Below are 15,309 nucleotides of genomic sequence, written 5' to 3'. Positions count from 1 at the left end.
GGGATTTTTGCTCACCGTTCTTGTGATCATTCTGACCCCACGGGGTGGGATTTTGCGTGGAGCCCCAGATCGAGGGAGATTATCATTGGTCTTGTATGTCTTCCATTTTCTAATTATTGCTCCCACTGTTGATTTCTTCACTCCAAGCTGGTTGGCTATTGCAGATTCAGTCTTCCCAGCCTGGCGCAGGGCTACAATTTTGTTTCTGGTGTCCTTTGACAGCTCTTTGGTCTTCACCATAGTGGAGTTTGGAGTCAGACTGTTTGAGGGTGTGCAAAGGTGTCTTTTTATACTGATAACAAGTTTAATCAGGTGCCATTACTACAGGTAATGAGTGGAGGAAAGAGGAGACTCTTAAAGAAGAAGTTACAGGTCTGTGAGAGCCTGAAATCTTGATTGTTTGTTTCTGACCAAATACTTATTTTCCACCATAATATGCAAAAAAAATGATAAAAAAACAGACAATGTGATTTTCTGGATTTTTTTTTCTGAGTTTGTCTCCCATAGTTGAGGTCTACCTATGATGTAAATTACAGACGCCTCTCATCTTTTTAAGTGGTGGAACTTGCACTATTGCTGACTGACTAAATACTTTTTTGCCCCACTGTATATATGTGTGTCTCACTGACATATATACATATACATATTTTATTTATATATATATATATATATATATATATATAGACTGTGTATATGTTTTCACGAATATTTGAGGCCATGGATCCATTATATGTCCATTTTGCAAGCCGGCGAGAATATCTCACCATGCGAATGTCACACGGATGCTTACATGTGAGAAAATCGCATCCTCGCACTGCACACGGAGGACATACGGATCACTGCTCAGGGAACATTTCTGCGATTCTCGTCCGTGTAAAATGGACCGATTTTTTATATGTTGTGTGTGACTCCAGCCTAACTGATATTTCTGGAAATTGGATAATCAAATGCAGAGAGAATGAGATGTCAGGTGGCATCAGAAATAGTGATACATAGAAACACCCGACGTGCGGCCGGACGCGCAGCACATCAATAAGTAGAAAGCCTCATTACAGAAAACCACAACCTGCTTCCACTGTGACGTATTGTCAATATGCAAATCTGTTACTGAAGTCCTCACCCTGGACTCCCGGAGGGGGTTAAATATCAGCAGATTCCAGCTCAGGAAGCTTCTCACCATCTATGATTTCTGATAACACTTTCCTACTAGACACCAACCTGGTTTAGTGCAAAAATGTCACAAAGGAAACCGCTCCACACTGAAACCACAGGCTGAACCAGATCTCAATGGCGTGCTCTGTATATAATGTAGAGGGGAAGATCGAGCAGCTCACAGCACTCACCTGCTCCAGCCCAGCAACAGCCGGCGAGCAGAACACAGCAGCACCATGGACATCCTGACTGCACCCCGCAAGGTAAGAATCCCACCGGCTGCCTCTAATGTGCCGCAACCAAGTGCGGGGCCACTATATACTGACGAGGAATTTTATTTGTAAAAAAATTGGTGCTAGATTTAATTTTATTCATTTTTTATCTTAATAATATTTATATTATTTTCTATGATTTAGATGATTACTTTTGTTTTAATATAAACACTATTATTCATACTATTATTGTTTATTGCTATTTTATGTTTTATATTTTATTGTATATCATTAATAAGTTATGATTGTTTTAGAGGATTATTATTTAGTGATATTTTTTAGCATTACCGCATTTTTATCTATTATATATTATTTTTCTTATTTTTGATTAATACACAATGTACTCAAATATATCTGTCTATCTATCTATTAATTATCTATCTTTCTATTATCTATCTATTATCTATCATACATATAACCATTATCTATCTATTAAAAATTATCTATCTATTATCTATCTATCTATCTATCTATCTATCTATCTATTATCTATCTATCTATTATCTTTCTATTATTTATCTATTATCTATCTATTTATCTATCTATCTATCTATCTATCTATCTACCATCTACCTATTATCTATCTATTATCTATCTATTATGTATCTGGCTCTCTTTCTCGCTATCTTAGTCATTCTCATAATCAGTACATTGAATTAAATTCATATATAATTATGCTGCACATTGTGGCCTAATATACTTCTCACATTCAGTTCTCAGCCCTTTTGCTTCTCCTCGGAGTCACCACCTTGATGTCCGTCCAGTGTCTGGATCTTCATCATCCCAAGAAAGGAGTCTGTCCTCCCATCACAAAGCTCCCGACTACAGTGAAAGTCAGCCTGAACTTGACGGGACAGGACTCCATGCTCATGAGTGGGGATGTGAATAAGCGCTCCACCTCTCCATGGGAGTACAGGTAATGCGCATTCCCCAATATCATCAGATAGGCTTTATATATAAGATGTAATGTTATGTTACATATTGTGATACATGAACACAGTATTGAAAAATATTGCACTAAGCAGGGGTGTAACTAGCATTCAGACAGCCCTAGACTATTCCAGAAGCCCCGCCCCCGCTCATTGCGGGGTAATAGTAATATAAACAGCAGCTAACAGCATATTCTTGAGCAAATAAATTGGATAGTATTGCCAGAGATCTGATATTCCACATAAAGGGGAACCACATACCAGACAAAGGTAGTGATGAAGGTGAACCTTTAATCAGGAGTGAAAATAGTGGTGAGGGGGTCATGGCGTTCGGTAATACTTACATAGGGGGATATTGTGCTTGTTTGCCCCTTGAGTCAGTCCCTTGCACTCTTTTGGGTATGATTTATAGAGAGGCGATCCCTACGTCAGATCCCGTAACAGAGCCAACTTATCCTGCCCCCTTTCCCCAGGGATTCCATATCAGCCACATGATACAATGGCCATTGGCTTGAATCTAGAAGCCCTTTTATTATTACTTCACATATATTGTATATATTGTAGTTTAGCTAAAGTTAAATTGCCGTTTCTTATTTTTCTTCCCTTAGCTATGACAGAGATATCAACCGGCACCCTATTGTCATTGCTGAAGCCAAGTGTGAGATGGCCGGATGCGTGGATGCCAACGGAAATGTGGTTCCCAACCTAAATTCCGTCCCCATTAGACAAGAGATCTTCGTCCTTCTCCGTGAGATAAAAGGATGCGTCCCCGTCTTCAAACTGGAGAAAAAGATGGTGACCGTGGGCTGCACCTGTCTACGACCCATCATCCATGAGCAGCTAAAATGATGAGAGGCTCCAGCTCCGGCACTAGAGGAAGACACACATCTATCGTGTTCATCATATGTAGCAAGTTTTATGCAAATTTCGACAAAAAAATTTACATAGCACTGGTTAAGTGCAAGTATTCTGGTTGTAAATTCTTAACCGATATTTAATTTTTACATTTTTTTATTTATTTATATATTTATACTTTTATGTGGAATTGACCTGTGATATAATGTATTTATTCTTATATGCAAAAGAACAATAATAAAACGTAAGGTATAAAGAGAAAGTGTGGACTGGTTACTGAATGGGTTTGTAAAAAAAAAATGCCCCTTAAATATTTGTGTCACAAAGAAAAATTAAAATCCATAAAACATGTCCAAGGAGGGATATGACACCCTTCATATGTAATATATGGGAAAGAGAGAAAGCTAATTATAGCAAGGGAACACATGGTCTATTTTAAAGAAGGCAAATGAGAGATGGCGAACACTTCAGCTCCATTGAAGCTGCGGCCCCCTGCAGTGTCCAGGTAATTAAGACAGGAAAATCAATTCTGGAAATCAGATACCAAAATAGACAATTCATTTACACAAAGTTAACTCTTCCTCTCATCAAAGTAAAATTGGACTAAAGAGATATTTTTGGTGTCGTAGCACAGGGACGAACAGAATGCATTCACTCAACTTGCCATGGGGTGACTAGAACCCCTCCAACTTAATAACATTCTGACAGATTATGTGATCCAGGCCATGTTTATCTCAATTTAACAAACAATCATGATACGAAAAACATTGTCAATATCTACCACCTGAAAACTTCAGGGGCAAAGATATCCTGTATATCCTGTAAGTTGGGGATCTTCTAAAATTCTAACAGACCCATCACATCCCACAATCCGCCCCCACATGAGTTTATCAAGCAGAGGTTTTTGGGCGTAACTTTAAGCTAATAAAAAAAGCATTATTTGGCTCTGGGTCATTTGTCAGTCCTTGGAAGACATAATTCGCTTTGGTTGTGTCCATTTCCCTCTGCTAAGCTCTGAGCCATTTCCATGACTAGGTTTAGTAATTCTCTTTCGCTATACCTTTTTATTTTTTGTGATTTTATTTATCGTATTGTTTGTTCCTAGTTTGTATCATCTTTGTATACTTATATGAACAATGCCTACCTTTCTGGATTAAATATATAAGCTTAGTAACCCTGTTCCTCTTGTTCTGTAAACCGCATCTCTGAAGCCACACACTTTCGGTAACAGGTGTCAGCCTGCATAAACGATTGTTGGTGGCAGCTAGTAGTTCTCTTATTACTGTAGAGCTGGCAGTGACCATAAGGCCTCTTTCACACTTCAGTTGTTTGGTGTCAGTCTAAAACCGCCATTTTCCTCAAATAACGGATCCGTCTTTTTTTTATGGATCCGTTATTTTCCCATAGACTTGCATTAGCGACGGATTGTGACGGATGGTCGTCCGTTCCATCCGCCATGCGATGGATCCGTCGAAATTTGGCGGACGTCATCTAGACATAGACGGACATTATAACGTTTTTTGATCAACGCCGAAATGGCGGATCGTGACGGATCCGTCGCGTCCGCCATTCCATAGAATGGCCGCCTATGGGCGACGGATCCGTCGCGACCATCATTTCGGCGGATCCGTCGCCCCAATCCACTTTTTCAATTGCGCATGCTCAAAAAGTAGATTCTTTTCCCAGACAACCCCCAAGTAACGGATCCGTCAAAAAAACGGATCCGTTAGAACCGTTTTCTGAACAATTGTGACGGATCCATCGATCCGTCACTATGTCGGAAGTGACTGACGCCAAACAACTGAAGTGTGAAAGAAGCCTTAGGGGGATATATACATATATTCCAAGCATTGAAATTAGAGGTATATGTACCATACGCTCACTGTTAGTTCTCCAATAACCAGCTGAATAGTGGAAGCAGCCGCGGTCTTACATAGTAACATAGTAACATAGTTAGTAAGGCCGAAAAAAGACATTTGTCCATCCAGTTCAGCCTATATTCCATCATAATAAATCCCCAGATCTACGTCCTTCTACAGAACCTAATAATTGTATGATACAATATTGTTCTGCTCCAGGAAGACATCCAGGCCTCTCTTGAACCCCTCGACTGAGTTCGCCATCACCACCTCCTCAGGCAAGCAATTCCAGATTCTCACTGCCCTAACAGTAAAGAATCCTCTTCTATGTTGGTGGAAAAACCTTCTCTCCTCCAGACGCAAAGAATGCCCCCTTGTGCCCGTCACCTTCCTTGGTATAAATAGATCCTCAGCGAGATATTTGTATTGTCCCCTTATATACTTATACATGGTTATTAGATCGCCCCTCAGTCGTCTTTTTTCTAGACTAAATAATCCTAATTTCGCTAATCTATCTGGGTATTGTAGTTCTCCCATCCCCTTTATTAATTTTGTTGCCCTCCTTTGTACTCTCTCTAGTTCCATTATATCCTTCCTGAGCACCGGTGCCCAAAACTGGACACAGTACTCCATGTGCGGTCTAACTAGGGATTTGTACAGAGGCAGTATAATGCTCTCATCATGTGTATCCAGACCTCTTTTAATGCACCCCATGATCCTGTTTGCCTTGGCAGCTGCTGCCTGGCACTGGCTGCTCCAGGTAAGTTTATCATTAACTAGGATCCCCAAGTCCTTCTCCCTGTCAGATTTACCCAGTGGTTTCCCGTTCAGTGTGTAATGGTGATATTGATTCCCTCTTCCCATGTGTATAACCTTACATTTATCATTGTTAAACCTCATCTGCCACCTTTCAGCCCAAGTTTCCAACTTATCCAGATCCATCTGTAGCAGAATACTATCTTCTCTTGTATTAACTGCTTTACATAGTTTTGTATCATCTGCAAATATCGATATTTTACTGTGTAAACCTTCTACCAGATCATTAATGAATATGTTGAAGAGAACAGGTCCCAATACTGACCCCTGCGGTACCCCACTGGTCACAGCGACCCAGTTAGAGACTATACCATTTATAACCACCCTCTGCTTTCTATCACTAAGCCAGTTACTAACCCATTTACACACATTTTCCCCCAGACCAAGCATTCTCATTTTGTGTACCAACCTCTTGTGCGGCACGGTATCAAACGCTTTGGAAAAATCGAGATATACCACGTCCAATGACTCACCGTGGTCCAGTCTATAGCTTACCTCTTCATAAAAACTGATTAGATTGGTTTGACAGGAGCGATTTCTCATAAACCCATGCTGATATGGAGTTAAACAGTTATTCTCATTGAGATAATCCAGAATAACATCCCTCAGAAACCCTTCAAATATTTTACCAACAATAGAGGTTAGACTTACTGGCCTATAATTTCCAGGTTCACTTTTAGAGCCCTTTTTGAATATTGGCACCACATTTGCTATGCGCCAGTCCTGCGGAACAGACCCTGTCGCTATAGAGTCCCTAAAAATAAGAAATAATGGTTTATCTATTACATTACTTAGTTCTCTTAGTACTCGTGGGTGTATGCCATCCGGACCTGGAGATTTATCTATTTTAATCTTATTTAGCCGGTTTCGCACCTCTTCTTGGGTTAGATTGGTGACTCTTAATATAGGGTTTTCATTGTTTCTTGGGATTTCACCTAGCATTTCTTTTTCCACCGTGAATACTGTGGAGAAGAAGGTGTTTAATATGTTAGCTTTTTCCTCGTCATCTACAACCATTCTTTCCTCACTATTTTTTAAGGGGCCTACATTTTCAGTTTTTATTCTTTTACTATTGATATAGTTGAAGAACAGTTTGGGATTAGTTTTACTCTCCTTAGCAATGTGCTTCTCTGTTTCCTTTTTGGCAGCTTTAATTAGTTTTTTAGATAAAGTATTTTTCTCCCTATAGTTTTTTAGAGCTTCAGTGGTGCCATCCTGCTTTAGTAGTGCAAATGCTTTCTTTTTACTGTTAATTGCCTGCCTTACTTCTTTGTTTAGCCACATTGGGTTTTTCCTATTTCTAGTCCTTTTATTCCCACAAGGTATAAACCGCTTACACTGCCTATTTAGGATGTTCTTAAACATTTCCCATTTATTATCTGTATTCTCATTTCTGAGGATATTGTCCCAGTCTACCAGATTAAGGGCATCTCTGAGCTGTTCAAACTTTGCCTTCCTAAAGTTCAATGTTTTTGTGACTCCCTGACAAGTCCCCCTAGTGAAAGACAGGTGAAACTGCACAATATTGTGGTCGCTATTTCCTAAATGCCCAACCACCTGCAGATTTGTTATTCTGTCAGGTCTATTAGATAGTATTAGGTCTAAAAGTGCTGCTCCTCTGGTTGGATTCTGCACCAATTGTGAAAGATAATTTTTCTTGGTTATTAGCAGAAACCTGTTGCCTTTATGGGTTTCACAGGTTTCTGTTTCCCAGTTAATATCCGGGTAGTTAAAGTCCCCCATAACCAGGACCTCATTATGGGTTGCAGCTTCATCTATCTGCTTTAGAAGTAGACTTTCCATGGTTTCTGTTATATTTGGGGGTTTGTAACAGACCCCAATGAGAATTTTGTTACCATTTTTCCCTCCATGAATTTCAACCCATATGGACTCGACATCCTCATTCCCTTCGCTAATATCCTCCCTTAAAGTGGACTTTAGACAAGACTTTACATAGAGACAAACCCCTCCTCCTCTCCGATTTTTACGATCCTTTCTAAACAGACTGTAACCCTGTAAGTTAACTGCCCAGTCATAGCTTTCATCTAACCATGTCTCGGTTATTCCCACTATGTCAAAGGTACCTGTAGATATTTCTGCTTCTAGTTCTTCCATCTTGTTTGTCAGGCTTCTGGCGTTTGCGAGCATGCAGTTTAGAGGATTTTGTTTTGTTCCAATCTCCTCACTGTGGATTGTTTTAGAAATGTTCTTACCTCCCTTCTGAGTATGTTTTCCTGGGTCGTCTTTGTTCGAGTCTAATGTTTTTCTTCCCGTCCCCTCTTCTTCTAGTTTAACGCCCTCCTGATGAGTGTAGCGAGTCTTCTGGCGAATGTGTGTTTCCCAGGTTTGTTGAGGTGTAGTCCGTCTCTGGCGAGGAGTCCATCGTACAAGTAATTCACACCGTGGTCCAGGAATCCGAATCCTTGTTGTCTGCACAATCGTCTTAGCCAGTTGTTTGCATCAAGGATCCTGTTCCATCTCCTGGTGCCATGCCCATCTACTGGAAGGATAGAAGAAAAAACTACCTGTGCATCCAGTTCCTTTACTTTCTTCCCCAACTCTTCAAAGTCCTTGCAGATTGTCGGTAGGTCCTTCCTTGCCGTGTCATTGGTGCCAACATGTATCAGAAGAAATGGGTCTTGTCACTCATCAACTGATTAATTGTCTTGATGATTGGAGTTGCGTTCCCCTGACCAGCTCATGGCAGTGATGGGATCTTGGTGCTCTCTCTGGTGTCATCTATGACAAAGTGTTAACAGTGGTGAGAATTGCGTTACTCCCCTGGCTGTGTATCCTTGACAATTGGCATTTTATGAGCCCAGATAAAGAATGAGAGAGCTCATGAATCCAAATGTATTTAGTCTCTGTCTACCCACCCAGAGTACTTGACAGCTGCAGTTTGTACTGAGCAGTGTGCCAGCTCAGTAGCGGCAGGGAGGAGGGGCACTGAAGAGCTGTCAATCAGTCTAGGTGGGTGGGCAATCAACAGCATCAGGAAGGGGAGACATGAAGTATGCACTGCAGTTTAATAGCCATAACCAATGAAAATATTTGCAGTATATATATAAATCATATGAGCATTGGCTTCACTTACACCTCAGATCTTTGTCCCTGCATTGTCTTAATCTTCAATCACAGATATTATATCTTCTGTCTCAACTCTGCATGGGTTCTCAGCTCTTCAGTTCATCAGATGGGGGTCAGTAGCCGGACTTTTGAATACAATACAACAGGAAAAAAAAAACTACTCCACCATGCTTGTTGCTGGTGTGTTGCATGTGTGAGAAAGATGGAATCCACCATAAGAAAGTGCAGTTGGAGAGATTGGTTCAGAGGGGTGAGGCAGGTTTCAGTGATGCCAAGGAAGGAGATTTTGCCATGAAAAGATCGTGGATGTATGAAAGTTTGTTGTAGACAGAGCGAGCGTTATATGGAGCTCCTATTAGAGAGACTGGGGTGAGCAGGACCTGGGTGAATGGGTAAAGGGTTAGAAAGGTTGCAGAAATTTGTGATGGATCATGGATGAAAGGTAGAAGTGACTGTGGGGATGTGATGAGGAGGACCAGGATTTGGAGAGATGTCGCCTGCAGTAAGGAGGAGCAGAGAAGGTGGGAGTGGGAGAGGGCATGAGGGGGCTGTCTGTGTTTGGAGACAACGCAGTTACTGGGAAGATTCACTTAACCATGGACACATGAACAAGTGCTTGTGGCCAGGGATGCTACATTTCCCTTATGGCACAATGGGTGGACAATGTAGAAGCCGGGACCCAGTTGGACCTTGGGACAGAAGACGTGCTACCAGCACCAAGGATTGCAGGCCCTTGTTCAATCTGTGTTTCCCTCATGTTTTACAGCAGTTCTTGCACCTCCTCTTCCTCCTCCTCACCCTCCATCTCTGAAACATCAACATTAGTGATGAGCAAGTGTACTCGTTGCTCGGGTTTTCCCGAGCACGCTCGGGGGGGTCTCCGAGTATTTGTAACTGTTCGGAGATTAAGTTTTCATCACCTCAGCAGCATGATTTGTGGCTACTAGACAGCTTGAACACATGTGGGGATTCCCTAGCAACCAGGCAACCCCCACATGTAATCAAGCTGTCTAGTAGCTGTAAATCATTCAGCTGTCGCGATGAAAGCTAAATCTCCGAACACTAACAAATACTCAGAGACCACCCGAGTGTGCTCAGGAAAACTCGAGCAACGAGTATACTCGCTCATCACTAGTCAACATTAGTCGCAAACTGGAAGCACTGAAGCACTGCCTTGGGCAAGCGGCTACAGGCTCTGCTGAAACTAATCTGCTTAGGTGACAGATCTGTGGTTTTCACCCTGGAACCACAATCAGGCATGGTCATGTGTGGCAATTGCTGTAACCTGGTGGCGGCTCTGAAGCTTGGCATCCTTGCACACGTGCCATGCCTGGCCCACGTGCTCAACTTAGTGGTTCTGCTGCAGCAGCGTTTGCAACTTCCAGCTCACTGACTGGTATGCGATGTCACCACACATTTTAACTCAACCTTACATATGTTGGCAAGGCTTTTTGAGCAACAGAGGGCAGTAGTTGAATACCAGCTGCAGCATGCCCGTTGGTGTTCCGGTCAGCCTCCGCACATAAGAGCTGATGAGTGGGCATGGGTGTCTGACATCTGTGTGGTTCTCCAAAACATTAAGGACTTGACCAAGAGGTTGAGGTTATGGCACCATAATTGGCATAACAATGCCGCTTTCTGTCTACTGAAAAGCTCGGTGCTCACAATTAAAGAGAAGGCTTTTCAGGCAGAGCAAATTGAGATGGAGCAAAAAACTATACAGGGTGATGCTACACAGCACAGCCTTACCTCATCTTCTCAGCGCGGATTCGGGATAATGAGGAAGAGGTGGAACAGGAGCTGGTTGCCTGCACTACAGAGAGACCTACCTAAACCACCTTCATCCCATTTGTTCAGAATGGATGGCCTGAAGACGAGGAGGACAAGATGGACAGTCATCTTCCTAGTGGAGCGGGAAGCCTTTCCCATTATCCTTGCATTGTACGCATTTTGGCCAACACCAATTACTGATTGGACACACTTCTAGACCCACGCTACAAGGATAACTTTCCATCTTTACTTTCCATGGTGGAGAGGTCTAATAACATGTTGCTGTACCAGGAGTCCCTAGTTGAAGAATAATTAAAAAATTCCCATCTGACAATGTTGGCAGCAGAGGTCACAGTTCTTAGACAACCAAGGAGTGGAGACTAGCGAGACACACACCAGATGCATATCGTGTGACCATAAATAATGAATAAGTATATAGGTAAAAAATGATTTTTCTTGAGTTAACATTAAAAGCAAATGATCATAAAATTAGCCATGAATGATGAAGGTATTGAACTAACATAAATGCAAATACAAAGTGTACACAAATGATCAGTGTGGCAGAGGAATGATATATAGCATAATTATTCTGCTACGAGTAAATCTATATAGGATATAAAGCATGCATAGTGTCGCAGACTAAGGGTTAAGCATCAAATTAAAGAACAGTCATAAGGTCATTTACCAAAGTACAGTGTAACTTATTTGTTATTTGTGGTCACCCATGCCCTTTTCTCTCGATGTATTCATACTTATTTGGTGTAGAACCATCTTTTTCAGTCCTTCACCCTTTTCTTATCTTATTTTGTATTCATATGTGATGCTAAACTACGGTACACACCAGATGCAGCAGAGGCAGGGGAACGCTATCAAAGGTTTGGGACAGTTTTATCAGACCCTTCCATTGCTTTGATGCACGGGGTACTCTGACAAGGAGGGAAAAGTTGTGGAAGATGCTGAAGGAGTAGCTTGCCGGCCGTACAAGCATCCTCTATGATTCCTCGGTGCCTTACAACTGTTGGGTATCCAAGCTAAACACGTGGCGTGAACTGTCTCTATATACTTTTGAGATCCTGGCCTGCCCGCTAGTGTATTATGAGAAGGGTTGGATTGGCCTGGATTTTTCAACACCAGTGTTATTGTTTTTTTTCTGGCCTATTACCATGCACCCCTTCCCATTAAAACATGGGTATACCCTTCAAGATGTTTTTTTTATTTTGCATCCTGCTCTTTCTTCTCCTCCTCCACCACCATATCAACAGGATGATCCTGCTACTCATTGCTATACACTTTTGAAGGGTGTTTATGATGCCCACATTAAGAATTTTGAGAGGCCTACCTCTAGCATTCTGTTCTCTGAGGCGCTCCTCTACATCTCTTCAAAGGGGTATTGGAGTGCCTCCTTCTAATTTTTGCCATCCCTTGCACTTAGTGCATACGCTTTACCAGTGTAGGAGACCCACTTGTTGTGGGCTGTCAGGTGGTCGACATATAGGGAGTTCTCCCACTGCATGCAGGATTTCACAGCCGGGACAGGAGAGTTTGTACAGAAAGTACGGAAGATCCTGGTCTCCTCTATATCAGGCTGAATAGATGCGAAACTCTCCACTCTCTCTTCCCCAGTAGGATTGATGACATAACAGTTCTTGATACTGCTACGTTAACCAAATCGCTTTTTTCAGAACTAATTCAAATAGAGTTCTATTCTGTAATAATACCGCTCTTATCTGAAATTCGTGTAGGATTAGCTGTCGAAATAGGGATAGTGTATTTCAGGCATCTAGACAGTGATTATTGACTTATAAATTATAAGCCTTGCTGCTGCAGCCTAAAAAATATATATATCAATTCCCTATTCTCTGTTAATACCACTGATAGCTGCGTTTATTGTAGAGATAGGGGATAGGTATCATCTGTTGGAAATGGGTATTCATTCTGGTCACATACATCTCTTCCACAGTCCATAACCTGATTGCTTTTTCCATACATTAATTTACAGATCATGTTTTTTTTTATGGTGATCTGTACTTAGAAATTATCAAAAAGTTACTTGCGCTCCTTCAGAGTTTGTTGCTGCCACGTTGAAGTAAAAATCTTTTCAGGGCAGATTCAAATCCATTCTATATTCTGCAATGATACCGCTCTTCTCTGCAATTCATGTAGGGTGAGCTGTCGCACTAGGCATAGCGTATTACTTGTATCTAGTCAAGGATTATTAACTTATAAATTGTAAATTATTATCCTTGCTGCTGCAAAAACAAATATATATATATATTCATATATATTCCATAATATCACTGTTTTCTGCTTTTAGTGTAGGGATAGATGCTAGGAATCATCTACTGGAAATGAGCGTTCATTCTGTTCACACACATCTCTTCCACAGTCCATAACTTGATTGCTTTTTTTCCAATAACTGGTTCATGTTTTTTAATGTGATCTGTACTCAGAAATTCATCAAAGCAGGCAAAATTAACTGATTTAATGTGTATATTCGCAGTTTCTCTATAGCATCTGCATGTAAGAGGTAGTGGTGGGAGACTTTACGCTACTTGAGCTGTAGTTACCACTTCTAAACTCTCCAGTACTTTGTTTCCATCCATTTCTGGGTGCTTCTTGAAGTATATTTTGGATGCAAACACAGATTTCTGACACTAGGCACAACATTGTAACTCAAAATCCTTTTGGAGTCATCACATTTCATGATGCATTGCACACAGTCAGGGCACGCAGTGCCAGGGGCAGCAAAACAACCCCCAAATATCCTGGAATCTTCACCATATTTGACTGCAACTACTGTGTTCTTTTATTTGTAGGCCTCATTCCATTTACATTTCTAAATTATTTTATGGATTAAATGGCTCATCCATACAGTATAATATATTTATTGTTGCATTGCGGTGGTATGTAAAACTTACAAAAAGAGTAGAAAAATATTTTTGGATTAGGTTACTCATCCATAGAGTATTACATACTTTCTGTCACATTTTAGTGGCATATAACACTACAAAAAAGCATTTGAAAATGTTGCTTGTTTGTTCACATTTCTTACCCATACACTACTCTGTGTTCTGGGGTACATTTTTTTGATATATACATTTTTAATTTACATTTGTCAGCCATACAGTATTATGTGTTCTTAGGTACACTTCGTTGGTATATAATTCTCAAAATGTTGTCATTATTAATATTGATGACCCATAGACTATTCCATGGTCTGGAGTACATTTCCTTGGTATATAATCCTTAAAACTTGTTCAAAATTTATCGTCATTATACAGCTCACCCATAGGGTATTACCTTATTTTCCGGACTATAAGGCGCACTGGACCATAAGACCCTCTTAGGTTTTAGAGGAGAAAATCAGAAAAAAATTGAAGCAAAAAATGTGGTCAATTCTGTACTAATATCCCCTATCTTGGTATATATGGTCCCCTCATCCTCATCCTGGTATACATGGCCCCCTCATCCCTATCCTGGTATGCATAGCCCCCTTATCCCTACCCTGGTATACATGACTCCATCATCCCTATCCTGGTATGCGTAGCCTCCTCATCCTTATCCTGGTATGCATGCCTCCCTCATCCCCACTCTGATATGCACAGCCCCCTCATCTCTATCCTTGTATACATGGCACCCTCATCCCTATCCTGGTATGCATTGGCTTCTCATCCTTATCCTAGTATGCATGGCCCCCTCATCTCTATCCTGGTATACATGGCCCCCCAAACCCTATCCTGGTATACATGGCCTCCTCATCCCTATTCAGGTATGCATGGCTCCCTCATCCCTTCCCTGGTATGCATGGCCCCCTCATACCTATACTGGTGTTCACGGCCTCCTCATCCCTATCCTGGTATGCATGGCCCCCTCATACCTATACTGGTGTGCACAGCCTCCTCATCCCTATCCTGGCATGCATGGCCCCCTCATACCTATACTGGTGTGCATGGCTTCCTCATCCCTATCCTGGTAGGTATGGCCTCCTCGTCCCTAGCCTGGTAGGCATGTCGCCCTTATCCATAGCCTGGTAGGCATGGCCCCCTCATCCCTATCCTTGTATGCATAGTCACCTCATTCCTATCTTCGTATGCATGTGTGGCACTCCAGGAGTTTGGGTACCACAGTAGTACTGCCTTCCTCTCGGGGAGGCTAGTGCTATACCTGGAGACAGGGGGGATCCCTTTGGCAGGTTATCCCACGCACAACACATTCTGACTCCAGGCCAGGAGTGGGAGCTCAAAACCCAGTTTTAGGGAAGCTTCCCTGATATATATAGATCCTGGTCTGGAGGAGGAGTCAGATAGTCTGGTCCAGACAAGAGACAGGAAAGGAGCAAAGGAGAGATTGACGGTTCAAGGAGGCTACGATTAGGCCTCCTAAGAGCCAGAGTGCAGAAACGGGCACCGGGAGCCCGAGGTTGTGGACAACTGCAAGGTCCACAGCAGAACCGGAGGGCATAGGACTATACGTAAACTGCCCATACAACACCTGAGGTGCAGCAGCAGTTAGAGCCTGGAGTCACCGTGTCTGAGACCCCAAGAGAATGGCTCAAGCTGCCTACCGTGC

General features: G+C 41.9%; 1 protein-coding gene across 1 annotated transcript; it reads left to right on the top strand.

Moving 5' to 3' along the window:
* Window positions 1-1,153: 1,153 nt before the first annotated feature.
* LOC138680977 (interleukin-17F-like) lies at window positions 1,154-3,335 on the top strand. The gene is made up of 3 exons (XM_069768162.1): window positions 1,154-1,415; window positions 2,138-2,340; window positions 2,962-3,335. The coding sequence occupies exons 1-3, from the start codon at window positions 1,389-1,391 to the stop codon at window positions 3,200-3,202; spliced, it is 471 nt and encodes a 156-aa protein (XP_069624263.1). The 5' UTR covers window positions 1,154-1,388; the 3' UTR covers window positions 3,203-3,335.
* Window positions 3,336-15,309: the final 11,974 nt, after the last annotated feature.

The sequence above is a fragment of the Ranitomeya imitator genome, chromosome 5 (genome assembly GCF_032444005.1).
Source record: "Ranitomeya imitator isolate aRanImi1 chromosome 5, aRanImi1.pri, whole genome shotgun sequence".
NCBI lineage: Eukaryota > Metazoa > Chordata > Amphibia > Anura > Dendrobatidae > Ranitomeya > Ranitomeya imitator.
This window is presented reverse-complemented; position numbering and strand designations above follow the sequence as displayed.

Coding starts and splice junctions, on each gene's coding strand:
- LOC138680977 (XM_069768162.1), top strand. CDS start 1,389: ATGGACATCCTGACTGCACCCCGCAAG. Junction 1,416..2,137: donor TCCTGACTGCACCCCGCAAG/GTAAGAATCCCA, acceptor TCTCACATTCAG/TTCTCAGCCCTTTTGCTTCT. Junction 2,341..2,961: donor ACCTCTCCATGGGAGTACAG/GTAATGCGCATT, acceptor TTCTTCCCTTAG/CTATGACAGAGATATCAACC.